Source organism: Biomphalaria glabrata, chromosome 12 (genome assembly GCF_947242115.1).
Source record: "Biomphalaria glabrata chromosome 12, xgBioGlab47.1, whole genome shotgun sequence".
Lineage (NCBI taxonomy): Eukaryota > Metazoa > Mollusca > Gastropoda > Planorbidae > Biomphalaria > Biomphalaria glabrata.
In genome coordinates, this window is record NC_074722.1 from 29041907 (window position 1) to 29069143 (window position 27237).

General features: G+C 40.5%; 1 protein-coding gene across 1 annotated transcript in view; it reads right to left on the reverse strand.

Annotated features, from left to right (window-relative positions):
• The window catches only part of LOC106079744 (LIM/homeobox protein Lhx1-like), a 173629-nt gene that overhangs the window by 47357 nt on the left and 99035 nt on the right, over nt 1–27237 (reverse strand). The window contains exon 5 of the mRNA XM_056005901.1: nt 12525–12690. Within this exon, the coding sequence (XP_055861876.1) occupies nt 12525–12690 (166 nt within the window). The remainder of the gene's footprint in view (nt 1–12524; nt 12691–27237) is intronic.

A 27237-nucleotide genomic window follows, 5' to 3' on the forward strand; every position in this document is an offset into this window, starting at 1 on the left:
GCATCGACCTGTGAGTTGATAACATCAGAAACCGCACAGTTCAGGGGCTTTACAACGTCAACAGGGGCATTCTCTTAGTACCGTCACCCCCAAGTCGGCGCCCCGAAATACCCCATTGTGGAATGCAGTGCCCGTATTTTTTTGCTTTCCCGTAGAAACATATTTGATTGTTCTCTCTTTCTTTCTTTCTTTCTCTCTCTCTCTCTCTCTCTCTCTTTCTCTCTCTCCCTTTTTTCTTTTCCTTATAATAGAAGGCTTATGTCATGTATCCAATATCTTTAAACGTCAACTCAATCTCAGCATGGGAGTGTGTGTGTGTGAGTGTGTGGGTAAAGAGGAGCGAGGCGTGACAAAAGAGGGTGTGGGGAGGTGGCAGGGGGGGGGGGAAGGTGAAGCATATATTCCAGGAGTATACAAGGAGGTAGGAGGGTGCGTGGAAGGAGGGGGGGGGGGACTTAAATCCAGTCAATGTGGGTGGGATTTAAATAGAGATAAATAGATTGACGTGCAGGCGATACGGCCTGTGCAGGGCGCCGGGTGTGGCGGCTGTGAATACGTAATCGTACATCTACAGCACCTAGCATTGTGTTAGAACGCAAATAGTCTGGGAAGGAGGGGGGGGTGTTCGAACTTACAAGTCAAATAGTCTGGGAAGGAAGGGGGGTCTTCGAACTTAGAAGTCTTTAGTTTTGTAACATTCTACACATGGGCGCGATCACCATCCATTAAACGTCTCTACAATGCTGTTATGTAGCGCATCTTTTCTGCTTATAATTTTTTCTCGGTGCGCTATGGTCCAATTTCTTTTGTGGACCAGTGTGGTATCTGGGAGAAGGTTTCCGCGCTGCCTTTAGGCGCTGAGCAAACACAACCCTACTCGAGCCGGGATTCGAGCCAGAGCCCCATTGTTAAGTGGTCGAGCCGTAGCCAAGCGGTTTTGCCTAATCAGATGCACAAATTATTTACTAGATCCTCCAGAAGGGGTTCGTTTTGCCCCGCGTTGCCCAAAGGATGTTATTAATATTGCCCTTAAAATGCAAAAACAGCGTTGTAATTGAGCCCTAAACATGTGGTTAACAACTCTCTACTCAGGCTGCTCAATGATTTCTGATGACATGTCATTGCACATTTTGTTTTAATGTCATTCTATGTGTCAGTCGTAATTCAACGCAGTTTTTGAAAGGTAACAAAACTATAAAATTGTAAAAGCACTAAAATATGCAAGCTGCCATAACCTATTTCTATAACACATACAGAACGTAGGCTATATAATGTCCTAAGTAATACTAAAGCAATGACAATATCGGAGCAGACTATAACATTTCAAGACACTGATGGCAATATTTTTGAACAGCACGTGTGGTAAAATGACTGTAAGGAACATATTGTATTCTTAGCCACTGTTTGGCTGGATTTTTGTCCCCCAACATAGGCAGTGATTTACGACCTTGCCACCCACTCTACCCCGGCCCCCTCTCCCCAAACGAATGGCTCAGAAAAACTAAGTATTTGACAGATTTTGATCACCATACATTAAGCCCATGTGTCAATAGACAGAGAGATTGAGGAGTGAATAAAAGTCTTATTACCGCGCGTATTGAATTGACACGGTGGGGGTAATAAAAAAAAAAAAAAGTACGGTAACACTAGAGTGTCACTTGTTCTAAATGTAGAATTAGATGATCCGTTTAATACCGAGTTTCCAGGGTGTGAGACTTAGAAAAAAAATTGATGCTTAAGATAGTTAACAAGATGTTAATGTTTAGATAACATTAAAACTTGCAGTAAATGTGAAGAATTGAATTTTTATGATATTATATAACTATTAGAATAGGCGTGCATTATACGCGGGTGTCTTTTGTAAGATAATATCTTGGCTGTACACCATCGGCCCCCCATAGATCGCGAGGTCTAAAAAGGGGGACCTTTTTTTTTTCTACAATGCTTTAATAAAACTAAAAAAAACAACAACCGAATTACATCATAGCGTTGCCTTGAGAAAATCAAATGCTCAAATGTGTGTACAGCCAAAAAAAAACAACAAAAAACTTAGGCATGCTCCCCCCCCCACACACACACAGACACAGAATGAAATCACACGTGCTCGCGTGCACAGAAAGGCCCTAACCCTACGGTGATGAATGACTTGGGCACAGAACACAGACGGCCAGTCCAAACAATAAAGTAAAGGGAAAAAAAAAACATCAACACTGAAATCGCATTTTAAAAAGAACATGTTAGGGTGGGGCCAGAAGGGCACTTAAAATTCAGGGGGGGGGGGAAGGGGGCATATGTACGTACTTTAAAGACAACGATTTCACACCTCTATAAATATTAGACAATAGGGCCCCCAGGGAGTGAGCTTGGGAGTAGTGGGGGGGGGGGCCACTGTGCACGCTTGCACGCCCCTCTTCTTTATACCTCCTTACTTTCAAGCCCACCCCCGCCCCTCATCTCACTGTCTTGTCTCTTTCTATTCAAGCAAAACTTCTATTGACGGCGTTCAATGCACAGCAAAGGGAAATAAGCAATGTCGAGAGAGAGAAAGGAAAGAGTAAGACAAGGGGGAGTCTACTGTATGAATGAGATGAAACGGCCTCTAGCTGATGGCCTGTACCGTCGTTTGCACATCTTACAAACATTTCACGCCCCCCACCCCCTTTTCACAAAGGCGACGGTAAAAATTTTAGACAAATAGTAAAAAAAAAAAAAAAAGTACGCATTCTAGATAGATGAAAGGGAAGACAGGGAAACCTTTTTTTCCGACAACTTTACGCGGGGTTTTGTTGACCTAAGTTAATATTTTAAAACATACACACTCCTGGTCTGCGCGTTTCATCTTTTGAGATTTAATATTTATATTTTTCACGCTCTAGATGGATTCAGTTTTGCTGCTTTGCCGGGCGAGATGCATACGTGAAATGTTAATCACCGACTTCCGGTTTCATTGTATTACCGAATGAAGTGTGGTTATCCAGAAGATAAGCCCCCTATCGTCAGCGAATTCTTCAAAGAACTATGTTTAGGGAAGATTACAAGAAATTAGATGTCACTCTAATGAATCGCAATCCTGACAGTGTCAGTGACAGTGTCAGAGACTGACAATTAGTTTATTTGTCGATAGTAGTAATAATAATAACAATATACCCTGTTGTTATATCAACTAGGGGAATAATGACAACTGACCTCACAGATACATTTACGCCCTTTATATCTCTAAGAAGATTCTCGTTGCCTGTTTGAGGGCGGTACTGCTGCAGACCTGCCACATCATCAGTGGACACTGATAAAGGGACTAAAATGAGTTCTGTTTCTCTCTAACAAAGCTCGACCCTGGCAGTGCCAGAGAATGAATATTAGCTCGTTTCTTAGGTAATAATAATAATAATAATAATAATAATAATAATAATCGGAATTGGCTTCCTGGTTGCGCTGTTCGGCCGACTCGATGTGTCATGAAAAGAAATGTCGTTTCAAATTAAACTTGTTAATAAACACTATGAAATTATATACTATATCATATTAACTTATTTAAGTGTGTATGTACCGGATCAAAGGCGTATCTAAGGTGGGGGGTAGAGGGAGGGGGGAAATATGCAAACCCTCCCGGGCCCAACTTGAGGGCGGCCAAATGAGTGTTTTTTTTTACATTAAATGTTAAATATTACGCAAAATGCAAGGGCCCCCAAAGAAGTCAAGCTCCCCGGGGCCCCCAAATGATGGCAAATGCCTAGCTACGCCACCGGATGACAAAATAACGTGTGAGTTAAAAGTGACCCCGTTTTCCTAGGCCGTTTTTTGTTTATTGTACACAAACTATCATTAATTAGTGCGCGTTTGCTGGGTTAAGGGGTCTGGTTAGATTAATTAAAAAATATTCGATATAAAAAAAATACATTTCCGCAACCATTTTTTTAGATAATAAAATTGTGTGTTTTCTTGTTTTAGATTATCTGATTGTCAAAATGGTTGGAATTTAATAGCAAAGAAAACATGAATATGAGTTACATGCACCGTTCGACCCAACGTCTGGGTTTAAAACTGATCATTTTATTTCAGTGGACAAGTTTTGTAGACAAATTGGTCTGTCTGTCGATGTTAATGTGTGAGTGTTTGTAGAGGAGGGGTGGGGGAGGGGGGGTGGAGGGTGCTCTACACCTGTGTCTCAGCACTCGCTGGCTAAGCGGCTAAGCAATCGTCATGATTGGGGATTAGGTTTGTAAAATTGCTAATTGAATTTCGTAATCCACTTCGCTAACAAGCTGCCCTGGCTGCTGCCCTGGCATCACACCCCAATCTCTCCACACACTCACTACAAATGTGTGGAGCATGTGTGTTGATCTTCATTCTGGTCACACACACACACACGGATTGATGTGCGACGTGCGCACTTGTGATATGGTAGTTGGGTGGATGTGATGCTAACCAAACGATATAGGTTCGAATCTTGTTGGAAGTGCGTTTCTTCTCGGGTATTTTGTAGTTCCTACATTGTTAAATAGTCACGGTGTTCTAAGGAGCTAAAATATTCATTTGTTATCACACGTAGATTATTTTCAGGTCAAAAATAAAAATTGGATTTCCTTTCTGTGAAAAACCTGGTACTGGATAGATCCACATGAAGAGAGAGCACCAAGGAAGGTTCTCGGATTGCAGATGCTATACACAACATCAGCAGAAAGAAGGGTTAAAATGCAACTGCACCTGATGATTACATATGCCCAACCAGCTGTGTATCAAGGATTGGCATCTTTAGTCACACAAGAAGATGCAAAGGGAAAAGATGATTTCTCGAGACGTAAAATGCCACAGAATAGTCACTATTTATCTTCTTCTTATCTTATATAATACAGACGTTACTTCAAAAAAGAAGATGATTACGTCCTACGCGTCATGCAGTTAGTCATTCATTTGAATTGATCCACTTCTGTTTTAGTTTACATCAGAGGCGGCACCATAACGAGCTTAAGAGTCACCATTCAATCTTGATTGTTCTATCTGTAGGAATGATTGTTTGGTTATATCTATACGAATGATTGTCAAGTTCTACCTTTATCAATGATTGTTTTGTTTCGGTTTATATGAATGATTAATGTATTTCTATCGATATTCTATATGAATGAATTTTTCATTCTATCTAAATGAATGATTGTTTGGTTATATCTATACGAATGATTGTCAGGCTCTACCTTTATCAATAAGTGTCAGGCTCTACCTTTATCAATGATTGTTTTGTTTCGGTTTATAAGAATGATTGATTTATTTCTATCTATATTCTGTATGAATAAATTTTTCATTCTGTCTAAATGAAATGATTGTTTGGTTATGTCGGTCGAGAGGATAGTTTTTGAACAACCAATGATCGCTGACATTAATTTGTTCCATTGTTCAGGAATGATGAACACAAAAATTTGAGACAGGGGCGGGGTCTAGGTGCTGAAAAAAACACCAGCTGCGCCCATCTAGTATTTCACACTATTCTGTATCACTGCTCAGCAGGTGAGACAAGACTGAGAATTTTTTTTTGTTTTTTTACGCTCATCGATTATGCACTTTCACAATCACTGCGACAAGAGTGGGTGGTAGGGCTCCGGGATGTAAAGTGAGCATTTAACCGGAAATTTTTTTAACATGTTGTTTTAAGTGTGTGTGTGTGTTTTTTTTCAAACAACGAGTGTTTTCAAGCATTGCCCAGAACAAGCTTCAGGCAGATTACGTTCTCTTTTCTAAAAGAGGTAATCTAAATGAATAAAAAGTACCTAAGCCAAAACACTGAAAAGGTTTCGATAGAGAACTTTGAATGACAGGGCACTTACATAATTATAAAAGCAAACTTTATCAGTGCTACATTCAGTTTGAAACTGAGACTGCTGCTCTAGAACTGCATGGTTTAATAGCAGTAGAGGGGGAGCAATGGCTCTTGGACCATACCAGTCCTCTTGCTGAAGGCCCAAACATACATAAATGGGTGCAAATCATTTTGAATAACTTGTAGTGAATACATAAGGATATGGTCAGACAATGTTTGATGTAGCCTTTAAAGTGGTAAAAAAGCTCTCGTAACAGCTCTGAAATGGGTAGAGCATTATCCTTTTAGTGTTGAGAGGGGAAGTCAAAAGAGATTGCTGCTTTATAAAAGGCATCTTTGTTTGGAGCATACACTTCTCTTGGCAGCTTTAATTGTAAGTAAAATAAAGACCTTGCAATCTATGGGGAAAGTTGTAAAATGCTGGCGAACGGTTGACGAGCACAACCGCCTTTACTTCCAAACAATGTCAGGTACCCAGTCATCACCGTGATTCAAACTCTAGACCTTCCGGCACGGAAGCCATGCATATTATCACTCAGCCGTCATGCACTACCAGCATAAAATTCTCCTTTCAGTGTTATGATCTTACGACAACGCCAAAACGTCACTTGACAGACATATCTGAAATCTTCTGCAGATCCTGAATGAGCAGCGTTCACATCCCAAGACCATCGTTATAATCCCATACGCATATTGAGTATATCACAAACTACTGAGACAGACATTCATTCCACTCCCCCCTTTATCCCCCTCAGATTTCAGTGTGTCATCTTGACATAATTTGGTACGCAAAAACTTGTCGTCCATTACGCCAGACGTGTCACTTGCCTTCCAGGCTGACGCGCTAATTATATAAAAAAAAAAGCTAAGAGTTAGCTCTAAATACGCTAGATAGGTTAATCTTCTAAGTAGTTTGACCTCTCGCGACCTTTGATTTGCACCTAGAATATCATCATTCATTACGAGATTAAAAGTCTAGAGAGTTATAACTTCAATTGTTTTTAATAGCTGGATGGGGGAGAGATGTGGACAGGGGGGCGATAACATTAATAGTTAAAAGAATCATATATTAGTGCAGTAATTAAGTTTGCTCAAAGCTTACGTTAAATTATGACAATATAATGGAAGTATTTTCAAGTACTTTGGGGTTGCCATTATACGAACAACTTTAGATGTTTTTAGATATTTCATAGGGGCACGTATGTGGTGTGGTAATATCCGTCTATCTATCTGTCTGTCATACGTATGTCCATCTGTCTGTATATGTGTGCATGTTTATTATTTGAATTACTAGAGTATATACAATTAGAATATTTGGTGACCTTGTGGTTGACTAATAAGGACCCTTATTGCTGCCCATAAAGTTCCATCCATTATCTAGCCAGAAACAAAAGTAAACAAAAAATTTCCCCTTTCAGACCTGCGATCTATAGAATAGATGATGTTAATGTTATCTGTTTCTTTGACCATTTGAATGAACACAAATGGCCTTCACAACAAACAATGGCCTTTACTTTTCCCAACTAAAGTCAAGTACCCATTAGAGTTGGACGCCCTTATAATCCCGTAATTTAAAAACCCAGTCTTCACAGAGATTCGAACCCAGGACCCCAAGTTCAGAAGCCAAGCGCTTAACCACTCAGCAACCGCGTCCGCAGCCCGAAACAATCTGTATCTTTATTCCATAGAATCATTATTGTTGCGAAAAAGAATCCATATTATCCACCCATTAAAACTCCATATTGTTAATGATGCACCGAATCCACAGTGTCGCCCCCATGACGTGCAAGAACTCAATCTCGAGCTTCAGTTGGGTTGAATAAAAAAAAAAAAAAGAAGGTTGGACCTGATGACGTCGAGATGAGGAGGATTCTATCCACCGCTGGTAGGCATCGTCGATCTAGTTCCAGCCATTGACCACTGTCCGATAATGTCTGTGATTATGGTCTGAAGTGATTGGCGCATCCGGGAGAAAATGTCTGTAATTACGGCGCAGTCTCATTTTCTACACCAGGCACAGAACTGGCGCTCATCACGGACATTTCTTTTTTGTATGTCACGTGACGCCTCCGTGTTAAACGACAATGGTGAATAAAGTTGAGAGAAATAGTTGCGTGTGTGTGTTGAGAGGGGGGGGAGAGGGAAGCGGCGATTTTGTATATGTCGATTTTAACTGCAGTGCGATGATTTAATTTGTTTTTTTTCAAGTTGCTTTTTTTTTTCATTATTAAGATCTAATAATGTCTACATTTCATATCTATACTATAAAGTAGAATGTAAGTCGTATGTATGTTTCAAATAGAAATCAAAATCGTTTGACCAATCTTGATGAAACTTTGCCCAAATGTTCCTTGGGTGCTAACAGGAACCGTGACCTAAAACAAACTAAAGTAAAGACCATCAAAAAAAAAAAAAAAGTTGCCCAACTCTATGACAGTATTAGTATTTGATGAATCAAGGCCATGTTTACCATGTTTAGATCGAAAGGATCTAGATCTAATTTTTAAAACTACACTTTGCACAGATAGTGCTTTACTTTGATAAATGAAAATACAAAATATAGTCCATTGATTTAATTATTTAATAAAATTAACCTTCAAATTTGTGTTTTAAAGGTATTTTTACATAAATGTGTTCCTTATATCTGCGAATTTAGACGTCCTGACGTAAATTGTTTCATTAGACAAGACCGAAATGTTATACATCTCCCTATTCTTAGGTCTATAACTCTTATTCTACTCTACGACGATAGAACTTCTCTTCGCTTAGATAGTTTTATACTTTAACACATAAACATACTAATTATAATCCATTCATTTCATATTTTAATCAAATTAACATTCAAATTTATTTTCCTAAAGCATTTTTCATACATTCGTTCGCTATAGCTGCACAGTCGTATTGAGATATTAATAATTCCATTCTCGTCCTCCAATCTGTGACCGAGACAAAATCTTGAAATATAATTTTATTGAAATTAACGAACACAGCGACAGAAATGCTTTGATATTCTATGTAGTATTTTGATACCCCCCCCCCCCCCCCCGAAAGATCCGGCGCCAGGGTTGGCTGCCCCACCCTCCTCCCCGTTTTTTTTTTGTTTTTAATATTTCATTTATATTATTCTTGATTCTTCTTTGTCTGTCTACTTTCTTTTCTTCATTCCTATAGTATTCCTACTTCATCTATACTCTCTCTTTCTCTCTCTTCTAGTAGGAACCTCCATTTCTTAGACTTCCAATATTCAAAACGAGAGCGTAGGAGAAGAGGGGGGGGAGGGTGTCTCGTGAATGGAGGACACATACATAAGAGGCAATGCCTATACTCACTTTCATTGTTCAATTTCTCATTCATCACTCAAAGTTATAGGGCCTACTTTTCGTCTCCCCCCCCCCCTCCCATTACTTTTCATCATACATTGCGTCGTTCAGGACGAACAACAACCAACGACAGAAAAAAAAAGATCCGCAACAGAGAAGCAGACCTTTCTTTACGACGAGTTTAAAAAAACATGGCCACACCAGACATTAAACACAGAGAAACACTATAATTAACAAAAGCTAATTAACCCCCACGTCAACCAATCTTTGTTTATGCCCCAGCCCCCCCCCCCCCCCACCATACTCCACCCAATTCTTTTGAAACACAGACCTCCGAACCTTACGTACCCTTGAATTTATGTGGCACCCTGATCGCCTCGTCCCTAGCACCCCACTCTCACACACACACACACGCACACACATACTCGCGCACCTTTTTTTTTTTCCTACCCATTTTCTCATTCGCCATTTCCAGCAGAGGACAGCAGGAAGAAAGGAAGGCCAAAGCAACACTAGATACATAGATTAGTGCGCTTGCGTGACTGATCAATGCGTTCAACATTTTTGGGGTTTTCCCGATTGGCAACGCGTTATTTTCATTGTTTGTCTAACGCGTTGACGAGCTGGGTAAAAAAATATAAATATATTTAAAAAAAAAAAAAGCATGGTTATTGTCTTTACTGGGGTTAGAGTGGTTGATTTACTGAAAAGTAGAAAGAGAGGCGGGGTGGAGGGGAGAATTGCATAGATTACAGTCATTGATGAGTTACCCGGAAAAAAAACAAAACAACAGTAGACCGCTTGACAGTCGGACGGTGCCCCTTTTGTTTGGCGCCCTGAACAATGACACTGGCTTAAACAAAGGGAACGCTTTGTAACGAATGCTATCCGTTTTTGTTTTTTTTTATAATGGTAGTTGGAGGGTGGGGGTGGATGAGATAAAACTGACTCCATTAACCCGCGCCTCCTCCCCCCCCCCCTTCCTTACCCGCTGTTACCCAATGTGACATTTTCTGTTACTGATGAAGTGCCCAAGCTGATCGCACGTACGCCAAAAACATACACGAGCAACATACACGCACGTGCGGTACTCACACAGGCACTAGTCACTTAGCGGGCCAGTTCCTATCTGAGACTCAAAACTGAAAAAGGGGGGGGGGGGGCGGATGGGGATAAGGATATGGAATTAAGGCTCCTTCTCATTTACCAGAATGCAGTGTAAAGTATCATCTTACACATCACCTCCCCCCTCCCCCCCCCCCACAAACGCACACTGTTTAACCTTGTCACCCTCCTCCCTTGCCCCCCACCAAACTAAGCGCCCTGATGTGGCCTTCAATTTAGCTCGGTAACAGGTGTGTCATCTGGGTTGTTGTGATTTTGCTTATCGCTCCCCCACCCACACGCACATACAAACATCTCAACCTCACCCCCCTCTTATTTCATCAGCAAAAGACACAAAAAAAAAGTAACCAAATAGAAAGATCCAGTTTTGTTAAGAAATATAGCATAAAAAGCCGGATATGACCAGTCTTCTGCGGGCCTTAGATTGTTATTACTGATCTAGTGGATTGGATTTAGATCTAGATCTATGGCAAACCTGGCGAATGTTCCCTTCATATTTTTTTTTTAGTCATGAAAATAAATAGTAGTCTAAAAATGGGTTTACCCTTTCAACCGACATATTTTTTATCAAATATAAAATACTGTGAAGGCGGGTTTACCCGTTTTGTTTAAAAAGTTTCGTTCTTTAATGGAGATAAATTTAGGTTGTTATTTTTTATATTTATGGCTCACTGGTGGTGGGAATGAAATTAAGCATACTCTACGGTCTTCGCCGTGATCAAAGGAACATTTATGCAAAGTTTTATCAAGATTGGTCAAACGGTTTTGATTTCTATGCCGGACATACAAACACACATACGCCTTACATTCTACGTTATATATTATATAATGAAACTCTCGAGTTAGATAATAAACTATAACAAACAAACATTTGATAATTTGAATTCTAGGATTGTATATCAAAGTTCTCTTATAATATGGTGTTGTGAATGTGCCTTAAAGTATCGATACTACACCAGTGGCAACCTTAATGGTACACGAGGATCAGGGCGATTACCATATCTAGCCCCCCCCCCCCCCCCGACATATAAAAGTAAACACACACACACACATACACAGCTTTTTTAGAGAGCATGGAATTTTTACGGAATGTATCTGAAAGATGGATGATTTCGGAGGGTTTACAAGTAAAGCAACCCTTTCAGACTTTGCGATCTATTTGGCAGATGTAAAGATTATCTGTTTGTGGCCAGCGGTTATCGAAGGTGTCATGTGGCCAGCACAACGACCAACCGCCTTAACTAATGTGAGGTACCCTTTAGAGCTGTATGGCCTCAGAGGCGCCCTATAGATCCCGAAATATAATTAATAAATCCCCAGTTTCCATAAGGACTTGTACAATGCCTTCCTCGGGATGCAACTTGGGGCTGACTATAAGTTTTGTGACACTATGTCCCTTGCAACTGTTTTGAGTCTATGAATAAAAAAAAAAGGCTGTGTTGTTGGGATCAATACATTGAAACCCCGAGTCTTTAGTTCAGTGGCGTGGTGGAGGGGTGAGGGGGGGGGGGGAGACGAGCATCCAATTGGTCACAACAAGAGACTGACTATTTAACATCGTCTTGACACCAACAATCTGGCAACAGGTCGAACTGACCGGGTGTTGCCATTACGATCTAACGACGTGCGAGCATGTGTGTGTGTGTTTGTTGATGTGAGTTTGTCTTGATGTGTGTGTGTGTGTGCGTTGATGAGAGTGTGTCTTGATGTGTGGTGTGTGTGTGTGTTGATGTGAGTCACATGGTGTGTATGAGTGACTGTTTTCTGTGTGTGTCTCTTTGCGCGTGCATGAGTGGTCGAATGAGAGAAAAGGAGGTTATGAGTGTTAGATTATGTGTGACAGAGAAAAAAAAAGATGGTCGGTTTGTACACACGTAGGTCTGTATGTACACGGCGCCTCTCTATTAAAATGTACAAAAACCTAATCAAAGAATTTCATTACGTTTCCCATTTTTTAAAAAATGGCATGCGAAATAATGTTTTTTTAAGACGATGTAATATAGTACATTTTTTTTTGCTCCTTCATATTTCTAGGTCAGAGCTAAGTCTACGTAGTCAGGTGAAAGACTAAACCCTTACTTACTAGTTCGACTTAAATATAATTTCTTATAATTGTGTTTCCTGTTTCTTTGTTTCGGAATATATCCCGTTCCAACTAGTTCCCTGTATCGTATTGGGGGAAAAAGATCCCCCGCTCTTTGTTTTCAATGGTATTTGATAAAAAACAAAGTTTTGCTGTAAGTCGTAAAACGTTGCGTTTAGGTACTCACCCAAGTAGCCGAATCCTGAGCCCATCAGATCAGGACTGTCACCTAGATCCTCCCCGGGCCTCAGCGCCCGCATGCGCCTGGGGTTGCGGAAAAAATGCCTCCTGGCGCCCAAAGCGCTAAGCTGCTTCATCCTCCTTTCTTTGGAGCGTCGGTTCTGGAACCAAACCTGAGAAATAGAAACGATTTCACATTACCAGTCACGTGACACATAAACAGTCATGTGACACATAGAACAGTCATGTGACACATAGAACAGTCATGTGACACATAGAACAGTCATGTGACATATAGAACAGCCATGTGACAGAAAGAACAGTAGCGCTGCCCAACGTCATCAAAAATACAGACGGTGCGCACTATCCTGTTCATTATCCTAAACAAACTCTAAGCGAAATGTTTTTGGGCTGACGAGTTTTCGTTCAAGAGTTGAAACTATGAGAAACTAAAGGCAATAGATGAGAAGTGTCCGGTGTTTGCAGTCGTTACGTAAACGGTTAGATCTACTACTAAATTTAAAGAATTTAATAAAGTCGCTTATCTACTTTGACACTAGTATCAATACTATTTATTATAGCAATTAATCGGCATTATATAACATCATTTGTGTGGTTGCCAAGAGGAAGAAGAAAGAAGATAAAGATGATGATGGTGATTGTGATGATGATGGTGAAGATGATGATGATGACGACGATGATGATGACGATGATGATGATGATGATGATGATGATGATGATGATGATGATGATGATGATGATGATGATGATGAGGACGAGGACGGGGATGAGGGTGATGATGAGGAAGGAGAAGAAGATGAGGATGAAGAAGATTATTATGATGAAGATGAAGATGAAGATGATGATGATGCTTAGGGTGAGGATGATGAAGGCGCATGTATTGGGTTGAAAGAATAAACCAAGTCTATTAATGTCTCTGCAGATAAGGAGCACTAAAGATAGTGTGTTTGTGTTTTTAAAGTGTATGTGGTATTTGCAAAGTCCAGTGTATGTGTGTTTTAAAGTATGCCTGTATAACATCGAGTGAGAATGTATTCCTTTCTTTTTTTTCCCCAAAAATTCGTATTTTACATGATATTTGATTAAAAACCCAAACACTTATTTCTAGAAAACAAAAACAACCTGTTGTCGATAAGCCGCCAGAAATAAAAGATGTATAAGACTCACAAGATAAATAGACAATGTTCAAGTTGTTTAGATCTGTTATGGGGGCTAGTTATTAAGATCAGACTAAAATTGGGCGTGGCAAAATGTGGGTGATCGAGGCGACACAAAAGTTAATTAGTTCCGAGACGCCATCGGCACCTTAATGTTAATTTTACACTTCCGGCGTTGTTGACACGGACGTGACGTACACACGAACGTACATAAAGTCTTACAGGGTCACTGCTGGACGACAGACGTGTCCATCTTGGAGGTCACTATGGGACCAGTGACGGGAATGGCTGCGTGCCGTTACTGCCTCCTTCGCGGGCAGTTATTTCCCATTCTCTTATCAGGGGGGGGGGGCAGGGTTACGGAGAATTTATATTTCGTGGGTCAAGGAGTGACCGTTACCGCCTAATTGACAGCCTGGACATGACACCGGGACCTGACACCATAAGTCGCCTGCAGTGACCGTAGAAAACCATTTCCGAAACGTCGACCGCTACCTCCCAGTCTGTTAGATAAAAACGCAGTATTTCCAAACTCTCTCTCTCTCTCTCTATCTCTCTCTCTCTCTCTCTATCTCTCACTCTTTCTATCAAACATATTCTCTGATTCTTTCTATCTCTCACACAAGTACATACTCTCTCACTCTATATTTTCACTCTCATACCAAATCTCTCTCCATCTCTCCCTCTCTCTTTCTCTCATTTAAAACTCTCTCTCTCTCTCTCTCAGTAAAGAAAAAAAAAAGTCCAAGCTACGAAGTTGAATTAAACATTAATTATGCAAGACTGGACATGCGCCTCTTTAAAACCCTAACCTGGAATTCTAAATATTTTATAATTAATCCCTCACATTTTCCTCTGCCCTTGTGTCTTCATTCCATAACTAATTACCTTTTTTGTTGTTGTTTTTCTTTCTACCTCCATCCCTTAGTCTCGTCCAGCAGTACATGGAGACCTGAACGCCTGGAGTTTGAACATTTATTTCCTGTTCAGAGTCAGATCAATGTCTAAAAGAAAAAAGTAATGTTTCCCTTTCAGCTCATGCGGTCTATAGGGCAGATGATGTAAAGGTCATCTGTTTCTGTGACTAACGGTTAGCGAAAGTGTGGCCAGCACAACGACCAACCGCTTTTATTTTTCCCCAACTTATGTCAGGTACACATGGGTGGACTCAAAGGCGCCCTAAAGATCTCGAAATTAAAAATCGCAGGATTCGAATCCGAGACCCTCCGAAGCGAAGCGCTTTAGCTCTCAGCCACAGCGCCTCCAGAGATAGGTCTGAATCAGAGAATCAAAACGTTTTTGATACAGCCAATACGGACTTGAACTAGACTGTACAGGTTAAAATGTTCGGAGTAAAAGAACAGTGCGCCTATACAACAGTGCACCTATACAACAGTGTGCCTATACAACAGTGTGCCTATACAACAGTGTGCCTATACAACAGTGTGCCTATACAACAGTGTGCCTATACAACAGTGCGCCTATACAACAGTGCGAATTCAACGTGGTAGTAATACAGAGCGGTGCTGTTCGAGTGCTTTGTTGAGAGGAAATGACGTCAGAGGAGGAAAGGTTGGCTGGAATAATTCGAACTGTGAAAGGATATTTTGGAGCCAGAAGGTATAGTTTTGGAGGATAAGGGATATTAAAGAAAGAGAAAGGATATTTAAGAATGAGAAGGGATCATTTGGGATAAGGAAAAAAATGGGGGGTGGGGGTAGTTTGAGAGGAGCCTGGAAAGTTCTAGATGTGGAGTGACGAAATTTGGTAGTACAGACGATGAAATTAAGACTGGCATCAATCATTTAGAAAAAATGGTTTCTCCTAGTAAATAGGCTACAAATCAAAGAAGATGTGTGTTAGTAGTGAATCTACGAGATGTTTAGTGAATGGTTCAAAATTTCTTTGAATTTGACGAGAAACTTTCTGAAAAGGTCCGAGCATTTTACTTCCCCCCCCCCCCCTTTTTAAAAGACAAAATGTACAGAGAGCTGCCTTATCCAACCAATGCTAAGTTCATGTAAAATATAGGTCTGGTGAGTTTGGCTTGTTTGGTTTTAAATGTTGAAGATGTTCCTTCTTAACTGAACATTATACGTCCTAGCCCGAACCTCCAACAGGACGTCGTGGGATAGGGTTTGAACCCTGGACATTCGAGACGACAGTCCAGAGCGAATATCACACGACCAAGCAGCTATCCTTGTTATCTGAATTTGTTAACACTGATAACGAGAACAGTCCAAAAGATGACGAAAATAACAGACGGACAGACAGACTGAAAATATAAACGATTCTCGGGATCAATATTAATTTTACTTTAAGCGCTTAATTAGTGATTTCGATGAGAGAGAGAGAGAGAGAGAGAGAGAGAGAGAGTTAAATGTATAATTCTAAGACATGTTTATTTTTTTTATTTTTTTTTGGCGCTTACTTGTTACCAGCGATGTAACACGCTGTCCAACCAAAGATAGACTAATGAAAGATCCACGGTTGAACAGAACCTGGCCTCTCCACTGTCTGTTTGTTTAGTTGACTGCTAAGTCTTGGATCCTGTTCTGTCTCACCTTCCAGGTGATGACCTAGTTTCCTCAAGTGTGGTCAACAGACAGCAAGCGGTCATAACGCACTGACAGCAGCAAATTGAATCTGTCAGATCTGGACAGGGCTGACAGTCACGTTGGCGGTTCATCCTCTTTTGAAGAAGACAGGGCTCCAGTCTCTCTCATCCAGCACCCTCCTTTCATCTCCGCCCTCACCCTCATCCTTATTTGTTTTTTTAATACGAAAGTTACTTTTATGTTGATTTCTTTTTTTTTTTTTTTGTTTTGTAAACCTCAACAAAGATGGCGCACGATGGAGTAAAAGGTCAGGGATTTGGTGTCCATCCTGCAGCCAATGAGGAGTGTTGGTGTTCTCGTTCTAAGTCCACCCTCTAGCCAATGGAAAGGGGCAGTTAAAAAAAAAAAAGACAGGCCAATTACCGTAATGTTCCTTCTCACTGCCCTCTTCTCTCTAAGTGTCACATACCATATTAGTTTAGTTTTTTTTTGTCCGTCAATGTAAGGAAAACATGACTTGACGCCATGTTGTTTGTATAATTAACGGATCCAATTAGAAGTAAACACGAGGGTGGGTTTTGTTTTCGTGTGTGTCTCTGTTCTAGCATGGAATGATTTAGGAATGTAAATGGCTAGAGTCAGCCTAGAGTCATTCCATGGTGTCCAGAGTTCGGCATTGTAAAGCGACAAAATGCTAAAACTGTGAAAATGGGATGTGTGGCGGAGTGGCGTAAACCGCTTAGATACCTTTCAGGTAGGGTTGAGTTCTAATCCTAAATCGAGCTGACCTGTGTTTGTTGAGGGTCTATAAGGCATCCTGAGAGCAGCTCCCAGATACTACCCCCACCCTCCCGCTCGAAATATCCACGTCAAAGATTGGACCAAAGTGAACTAAGAATGCATTAAGTATGAAAGATGCTTGATACAAACACATTTTTTTTTAAATGCTTCAAAACATTGTAAGATTTTAGCACATTTTTTTTAGTTTCTGCGCATGCGCATAAGATCACGTTGATTCTGTTGTGAAGATGTTGCGGTACATCGGGAAAGAAAGCTGGAAAGCGAAAGTAAATTTTGCAACACGCCGGAAGGACCCGATAATGTTTAGTAATTAAATTAAATTTTTTTTTTTTAGATCTTTATAAAAATGGTGTCAGAAGTTGACTGTTCTTTAAAACTTATCTCGTACTCTGCTTCCTTCCCATTGTAATTTATCTCCATAACTATTTCTCCTCCCTCTCCCTCTCTCTCTCTTTCGTTTTCTTTTTCTCCTCCTCATTTTTTGTTTCGCTTATCTCTGCCATCGCCGCCTTTATTCAATTACTTTGATGAAAGTGAAGATGATTTAATAAAGAACTGCACCGTGTTGTTCACTTGATAAAATACCACAGGGTAGCAGGTACGGCGAGACGAGAGTTAAGAGGGGGGGGGGGGGGAATTAGGTAAAGGAAGAGAGGGCGTCGTGAACTGTTAGTCTTAGATCTAAGATTTAATATACATGTAAAGCCTTTAGAACAAATTTACAGAAGGTTTGGGTTGTTTTCCACATGTGAGTGACAGTGACATTTTTAAGTTTATTCAAAAATTACTTTACCAGACATAAGTCGAATTTGTAGACAACATAACATGCTGAAGTGTGATATTAAAATTACGCAGCACACTTGCCACCATCACAGAACAGCCATAAACTATCGACATACAGATTAAACTAGAAGCTCATTGTCAACGATTCGTTGAACTGACCAATGAAAGATGGTCAAAACCAAATGCATGTCAAGCATTTGACCCAATACCATCAACACAAACAGAGCGTCAAAGACCAGATCCCAATTTTGATTTATGATTGTTTTCCATATATATTCTGCACTGAGTGGCAGTGTTCATGATAATAACTCAATCCTAAACACAATCACACATGCTAACACAAGGACAAGTGTTTAACGAACCTTGAGAATCAACAGTGTAATTGAGCCATGACCGCCACGATTAAAGTGGCGCCCCGCATACTTTCAGGTCAACGTCACCACCACCTTTTACCTTTCTCTCTCTCTCTCTTCTCTTCTCTCTCTCTCTCTCTCTCTCTCTCTCTCTCAACCACATACTCCATCTCACCTCAATATGATAAGCGCCAGGTCTCCATTGTCTCCGCCCCTGACATGTGTTGAAAGACTCTCGGGTCCGCGCAAAACCCTATCAAGTGACACTGTGTTACACAGCGGAACAATGGCTCATACTCTCAGCATTTCAAAAAACGAAAGAAAAAAAAAAGGCGAATAGAATTGAAGAAGAAGAAATAAAAGGTCGCGGTGTGAGGGAAAGAGGAAAAGGGGGGGGGCTAACTGTGAAATGGAGAGGGGGAAGGGCCTACTTAAGGTAACAATTGAGTGTATCTGATTAATGAAATACCACAATCAGTGTTTCACGCTTGATTTATTGTAATCATCCTCTAACCTTTGACTTATCATAACCATTATTTGACCTGAAGACTTTTCACAATTTTCATTTGACCTTTCAATTCTTACCACCATCATTTGGCACTGTGCGTATAGTGGTGTAATCACAAATAAATATCCAATCAAATTCTTCAGGATCAGTGGAGTGCCGCCAAGTTGACCATAATAAAGTTAATGAATAATTAGCTTGTTTATTCTTAATGTTTCTAGATTTTAGGGCAGTAATACAGATAACTAGCACCACATAAAGTAGACCAAACTATATAATCAGTCATTATGTTTTAAACAGAGAGATTGTGAATAGTGGAGAGAGAAAGTAGAGAATAGATGGAATGGGAGGGAAAGAGATAGAAGGGTTGAGAGAAAGAAAGAAAGTGAAAGAGGGAGAGATTGAAGGAGGAAGAGGACCTCGCTTGTGTTGACGTCAGTGTGATGTAATCCTGTAAGTGAATGAATAAACAAGAAGAGATGAAGGCTAAATTAACATTAAAGAAGTTTAGAATGAATCTGTGGCATTTTACGTCTCGAGAGACGATCTTTTCCCTTTGCAACTTCTTGTCTTGGGGAAAAGCCTTGGCGGTTTAGAATGAATAGAGAAGAGAGAGAGAGAGAGAAAGAGAGAGAGAGAGAGAGAGAGACGGAGACAAGTAAAATAGACTCGTCTAAACAAAAAAAGAATATATCCAAAGCAACAACGACTACTGATGTAAGAACCAGCCATTATTTTGAGTTCTTGTAGGTCTGAGAAAGTCGTAAACACTTGTCAACGAGAGGTTAGTCTGGCTGGAGGACTGGAGGAAGGCTGTGCGGGGGATGCGTACACATAGTGTGTGTGTGTGTGGGGGGGGGAACAAGGATCCTCAGAGCAGGATGAAGGATCTTACTGAAGTGTTTCATGAAGTGACTTTCTTTTTTCAGTCTTTCTTAAGATTGTAGGTGATTGAGTCAGTAAGAAGTAGTCAATGATGTGATTGAGTGATTGAGAGAAACGTACGTCTTATTATACCAATGACTCGTTGAGCTATGACATACCATTAGTCCTAACTGCCCCCCTCCCCCATCTTGACTATGACTAAACATCTTTAGATATCTGGCTAAATCTTGAAGAAAAATATCTACTTCACAGATCTTCATGTATATTACATAAATGATAGTAAATCTAAAATAGCAAAACATTTCTTTGATTTTTTGTTAAACTCAAAATGTGTCTATAGATTATAGATCAGCATCATATTTGTAGATTATTTTTTATTACAAAAACGCACAAATTCAACAAAATTTTAATGTAGAAATGTCATGCAAATCTTCAAGGCTCAACATTTAAATCTGCTTTAGTTATTTGAATGAGCTGGTTTAAAGCAGCTGGTAGGAATAGAATAGAATAGAATAGAATAGAATAGAATAGATCCCTCTTCGTACTTAAGAGCACACAGTTAGTGGGTTTACAGTAAATGCTATCCCAAGGATGCAAGTGTCAAGGATAAGAATTAACGAGCTTCGAGTATTGACGCACAAGTCAACCTTAATTTATTGGGTCACTTACCTGTTCAAGGTAATCCGACTCTAATCAGGTCACGTGAGCATGACCCAGTTTTGGTGCCATTTTTTTTTAAATGGAAGTGTTAACATTAAAAGTTTTGGAGGGAGTGTGAAGTTACATTGTGTTGGCTAATTTATAAAAGGAGAATAGAAATCAAAATGGATTGAAATCTAAGATAGGTAGAGAACGGACATATCAGAAAAGTTTTCAATGTCACCAATTTTTGATCTTCCAAAACATGGACTGGATGCAAATGTTGACATTATGTCCTCTTCTTGAGCTCATCAATTCGTCCTCCCGCCCCTCTTTCCTCCTCCATGTATTGAGACAGCCTTCACTGTTAGCACCTAGCAGCATCATTAGCACACCTCCACCCAGGATTGGCTAAGGACGCATCACTGCGAAACTGAAGTAATTCGTGCCAGGTTCCCGTACAGAGGGTTCAAATACAATCCTCTTCATCTTCCGTCCTCTCGGGGGCAAAGGAATAAAAAGGGCGCCAACAAAACAGACACGACAGTTCCCCGGTGGTGGACATAGATACTGCCTCCTCGGCTTTCAGGACACTAATGTTTCCCCCCCCCCGGCCCCCTTTTTCCATATGTTTATTTGCTAATCTGTTGCTTTCCATCCCATGCTTCTCTACCTTCAACTGTTCACTATATCTGTGAACAAGACACTGTCGTGGGTGGCTAGATGTTGGAAGTTGATAAACGAGAAAGCCACAAGGAAAGGGAACGGAAATGACGTACTTTTTTTTGTGGAAAAAAAAATCGGGAAATCCTACAAAATTTCCCGAAACTTAGAAAGGAACAATAAATAGAATGGGTAAATTAAAGGGAGAGAAAGCAGTCGAAAAATTTTCATTAAAAGTAAAACTTGACTATTCATAGAAGCAAATACTCTTTCCCTTGTTAAAATCTATGCAAAGAACCTATATGTTGACATTACTTGCCCAAAGTATACCGTATTTAAAGAAAAACAAAATATCGTTATATAGGTCTAGTTTGTAGATGTTTATACACATGCCTCTTGTATAAAGAGACGAGATAGACGACTATTAATGTACAACTATTAATTTTAGTCCATATTGTTGAAGAGACAAGAATACTTCGAGGTTATTGTAATCGCGGGCACGTTGCCCTGCCTCATCGTGGCGCCCGCGTGGAAACGGCCATTTGAGGAATTGGCTAGGCTAAATGGGTAGCAACACAGGACTCCCGTGGGGATGCCCACGGGTAGACGAGAGTCCACTCATTGCACGGGCGGGGTTGTAATAAAGTCCCCACAAACACGTCACCAATCCATGCGCTGTTCCTCAAAGGGACAGTTACATAAATGGCGGATCCCGCACAGTTAGCTTGGTACATTGAAGGAAAATGGCAGAAGTCCCCGGTGCATTCTCGGCCTTCGGCCGTGTCTCTAGTCCACGTGTCGGGGGCCGAATGCATCGGTCAACAGCAATGCCTTACATAGGCATTGTCTAGGGTCTCTCCCAAACAGAACTGTGTGTTCACACAGGTTTTTTTTTTTTTACTGTTTGGCGTCCAAACAGGTTTTTTTTCAAACTTAGAGCTCGAAGAGCCTTCGGCTCAGCTCTTAGACATCAACAAGGTTATTGTAATCTACACGTAAATTTTATTAACTTATGACTAGAACGTTAGAAAGTGGAACATATTGTGTCCTACAATCTCTTTTGCAACGATCAGACACTGCATTGGTCAAGTTCTGGAATGGCCAAATACTGCAATAGTCAAGCAATGCAATGGCCAAACACTGCAATAGTCAAGCAATGCTATGGTCAAACACTGCAATAGTCAAGCAACGCTATGGTCAAACACTGCAATAGTCAAGCAATGCTATGGTCAAACACTGCAACAGTCAAGCAATGCAATGGTCAAACACGGCAATAGTGAAGCAATGCTATGGTCAAACACTGCAATAGTCAAGCAATGCTATGGTCAAACACTGCAATAGTCAAGCAACGCTATGGTCAAACACTGCAATAGTCAAGCAATGCTATGGTCAAACACTGCAATAGTCAATCGATGCAATGATCAAACACTGCAAAGGTCAAGCAATGCAATGGTGAAACACTGCAAAGGTCAAGCCAGAAGATAGGCTGTGTTTCTATGCAGACTGATCTTGAAAGGCCTTTAAGAGAAAGATATGTATACACATACACATTTTACCTCACTAACGCAGTGATTCCCAAACCGCGAGCCATATCCTACCCTTAAGGGAGGTGTTAACTGGCCCTTGAACCCTCCTGCTCACATTGCATACTCAAGCTGCTTCGTATACTAGCGCATTGTTTCATATGTTTTTTTGTATTAACTCAATACGCCAGCCTAGAATGATAAGGACATTTTTGTTACTTCTGACACCAATTTCAAAGCCTCCAATGACACTTGAAGAAAGCACTCAGAAAGCTAAGCATGCACGTAGGACATGATGCCTGAGTCTGAAGAAGGTGAGTAGGAGAGAGCTAGACCACACGTGCGTTAGGTTTTTACCTCTCTTCCGTTCTGGTGTTGATACCACCAAAAAAAAAAAAAAAACCAACCTAGGAAGATTGCGAGAGAAAGAGGCAAGAGTGGGCAAAAAAATGGGGGGGGGGGGCAATGAGCTATTGATAATTTCACAAGGGCCACTTAAGACGGGAGACACTTGGCTGGGGGGGGGAGGGGGTGCTATCGTCGATACAAATATCAGTGATATACCTTTTTTTTTCTTCGCCAATACCCCATCTGTATCAGCTATCACTGGTTCTCCATTGGTTCTAATGTTACAGTTCGGGGAATGACAAGCAAGACAAAGATGAGAATATATAGGTTAGTGAGAAATGAATAGAAACGCGGTATGAAACAGTTATACTTGTACTATATGGACTTTTTACTTTAATAACTGAAGTACACTTTTTATATAGAAATCGATTACAAATACTGTAACTACTACGAGGTAGAGATCTGCATCTTGAAAGTCACTAGATCTGTATGAAGGCTACGTAACACAACGCCCTACAGCCTAGTTTCTTGGCAGCACTACTGGAGTGTATTGTCCTTTCGGCTCTGAAAGTTCATCTCTGAGATCTGTTCGCTTACTTTGACCAGTCCAGAATTTGTTTTACCTCACTCTGGTTTCGTCTACTTTTACCCCCCCCCCCCCCACCCATTCCCCACGCACTTATGTTTTATGATTGGTACCAGTCTCCCAGGTCTAAATTACGAACCGAAAAATAAAACCTAATGAAATACTCAGAAAGACACAACGATAGAGACACATTTCTTACTCCACATGAAAGGACAAATTCGTACAAGTTCTCTTTCTTCCCCAGTGCCATTAGAGACTGCAATGTGTTGCCTGAATCAGCCAGGGAAACCAATAACTTAATAGAGTTTATGTCACTGACTAACATGCAAGAATAAATGGACACATGCAATGCGTAGGTCGCAATTATGAACTGACGTCTGTACACAATAAGATAAGATAAGATAAGACAGAGGAGTGTGTGTGTGTGTGAGAAGTACGGAGATAAGAGGGGTGGTGGTCATTTCAGAACCAACGCTTCTTCTGTCTCTCTTAAGCCCCCTCTTCCTCCGTCTCTCTCTCTCCACCTCCCTCCCTCTCTTTTACTCTTTCCCTTCTTCTCAATCCCTCTCTTTTGTTCTCCTATACTCACACACGACTCTCGCTCATGGGCATCAACTAATATGGGCAACATTCTGTGCGAGCACAACCCAAGAGCCGCTTATCACAGCCCTCTGTAAGACATCACACGAAACACTCTTGCTGGTCAACTTGTGGCGCGCGAGTCTATGAGACAGTCCTCGTCTGACAGGGGCGTATTCTAAGGAGGGGAGGCTAGAAAAAAGATCTCACTGCAAGCAATTTTTCAATTTATTTTAATTTATTTTATTTTATTTATTTATTTATTTTTGTTTCACGTGTTCATTTTTTCTCTCATTTCTTTCCAGTATTCAATGTCTGTTTTCTTTCTGTCAAGTTTTACATTTTCATTTTTCTTCTTTCCCAAATGTTTTTAAAATTAAAGTTAAATTTTTTCATCTTGTTCTTATTTTTTTGTCTTATTTTCTGGGACTTCTCGAAGTTAATATTTTATCCGTTTTATATATTCATTAATATGTTTTTTTAAAAGGACAAAATCATTTTAGATTATCTACGGTCATTTATATATTTGTTTAATAATTGAAAAAAAAAAACAACATTTTTTTCCCTGGAATATTTCGTTTACTTTATGGTTCGTTTCGTTAAAATCAAAAAGATGGAACAAGCCTGAAGCTTATTTGTATATTGGAAAATAAAGTTTCCCCTTGCAGACCTTGCGATCTATGGGGCAGATGATGTTAAGGTCATCTGTTTCTATGGCTAATGGCAAGGTGTCACGTGGCTAGCACAATGACCGACAGCACTTGCTTTCCCCAATTAAAGTCAAGTACCCATAAGCATTGGGTGGACTCAGGGTCGCCTTAAAAATCCAAGTCTTCACCAAGATTCGAACCAAGGACAGGTTATGTAGCTAAGCATTTAACCACTCTGCCACAGCGCCGCCGTTTATTCGTATATACATAAACCTAATTTTTTTTTGAGCGGCTAAGTCACGTGATAGGCAGAAATCTTGTTTTACTTCTAAATATGTCGTCTCATGATCTTTCTTTGAGGCTAAGTTTTTTTTTTTTTTTTTTTTTTTTTATGTTGTTTTTTTAAATTCTTGATTTCTAACTTCGTATCCATTTGAGGCTCATTTCAAGTTTGATTATACTTTCAATCCGATTCTTATTTCAATGTCCTCTCCAGCTGAAAAGATCTTGAGACTTAGGCCTACTAACAACAACTGGAGAAAAAAAATGGTGGAGCTCGACCTGCCTGGACAGTGAATGAAAACGTCTCCTGTTTATGTGGCCAATAGTTGATAAAGGTATTTGTTCGATCAGCACACGAGCAGACATTCTCATTATCGGGATTCGAACATCCTCTTAGCAGTATACTCCTCGACCATTAAACTAAGATGTACTTGCCCATGTATAGATACATTACACTCCATATTGTTCCTCCATATTGGATATGCATATTTAGAAGCTCTGAGCACAAGGGAAGGATAACCGCTGATGAATTCCAAAACAAGAGCAAAGAGTTGTTTCCCCTTGCCGGCCAACGCGAAAACACAAGCAAACAAACAAGCATGCTGTCGAACGCTGTTGCTCCGCGGCGACCAGTTTAGCATTTAGATAGCCAGCGCCCACCCTGCGCCGCACAGACCGCCCCCCCCCTCACTCGCCCAAAAGCCGCAAATGCTCATTGAACTCGAGGCATCTGGGCATCGCGTACGCTCCAGAGGCCGGAATTAAAAGACAGAACGCCTGGATGGTCACACAAATGAGTCGCTCCCTGTTGCCCCGAGGGATTCATCCCGAAAACCCCGAGCGGGTCTTCGGGGACTGAGAAGGGGGGGGGGGAGGCGGAGGGGGGAAAGAAACTCTGGAATCGGCCATGCTAAAACTGTCATTAACGTCGGGATACTTAGTTGGACGATGGAACGTTGCGCGGATGTGTGCTGGAGAGGAGGGAAGGGGGGCTGCAAGCGTTGGGAGGGGAGGGACATTATGTTGAAGAACGAGAGGAAAGAATGACCAGGGATGGGGAGATGGACAGAAAAGAATTGGAGGGGTGGGGGTGGGGGTTCATCGGTATGACGTTAGATGAATACAATTGAAGCCGTGTCGCCATCTTGGTTGTCCGTTTTGTTTAATTAGACTTACAGACTCACACATCTTTAAATCTTAGCTGTGTTAGCGCTCACCTGAAAATAATTCACTGTGAACTTTAATGTTTTATAATATACGCCGCCATGACAGTGACCTAAATATCCCCCTCTCTTTCAGACTCTCTCTCTCTCTCTCTCTCTCTCTCTGCTATTTAGTTACTAATACTACCGTTAATTTATTGTTTGTTTTTTTTCATCATTTTTTAACGCTTTGGGCATCCGTCTTTGTGTTGGAAACCTACAGAAACGCCTTTGCCCAATTCCCGAAAAGAAAAACACTGACAATGTATTATGAACTTAAAAGAGAATTGACATTGGTTTTAGTCGTAGCTTAAAGTTTCGTTCCGTTTTTTTCCCCAACAAGTTTCATACGTTCGTTCAGAAATGAAAATTATTTCGTTTAAGCCTAAATCTTATAAAGACGTCAGGGGGTCTATCGAGACGGCAGTCCGAAGCGTATATCGCACGACATAAATATAATTTAAACCTCGAATCCTCTTTGTCCTTTTTTTTTAAATCTCATTTATCATATATCTTATTTATCCCATTTATTCCTATATCTCCTTTATTTGATTGTACGTATGTATCCCATTTTTCTCCTTTGTCCCATTTCATTTATTTGTATCCCATTTATCAATTTCATGTATTTTGTTACATTTATTCATGTATTATTTGCACCCCTTTTATTGGCTTTAATTTTGGTATTTTCTTTTTTCTTTTTTTTTTTTGTTTATTTTTAAAAGCAGATGACGTAGAAGCATAACGATGACGTCACGTGTGACCTTGACCTTCACCCTGTCGCAGCAGACGTCGCGTGCTTAAGAGAGATGGGTTAGACTTATGACAGTGCTGTCATCTCGAGTAAAGTCCCGATTTACCAGAGGCCCAAACCTAGAAATTTTAACCCATGTGCCCCCCCTTCTGCAAATACGAATTTTGAGAGAGAGAGAAAGAGAAAAAGAGAAAGAGAGAGATAGAATATATAAGGAGAGATTCAAAAGAGAGAGAGAGAATGAGAGAGAGAGAGAGAGAAAGAGATAGAGGGAGATAATATAATGAGAGTTAGAAAGGAGGAAAAGAAGAGAGAGGGGAGAGAAAGAGATCAAGAAAAAGAAGAGAGAGAGAATGGGAGCAGTTTTTTTTTTTTTATATTTTTAAATACATCTGACCAAAAAAAAAAAGCTTAAGGTGGCAGGAGGAAAAGAC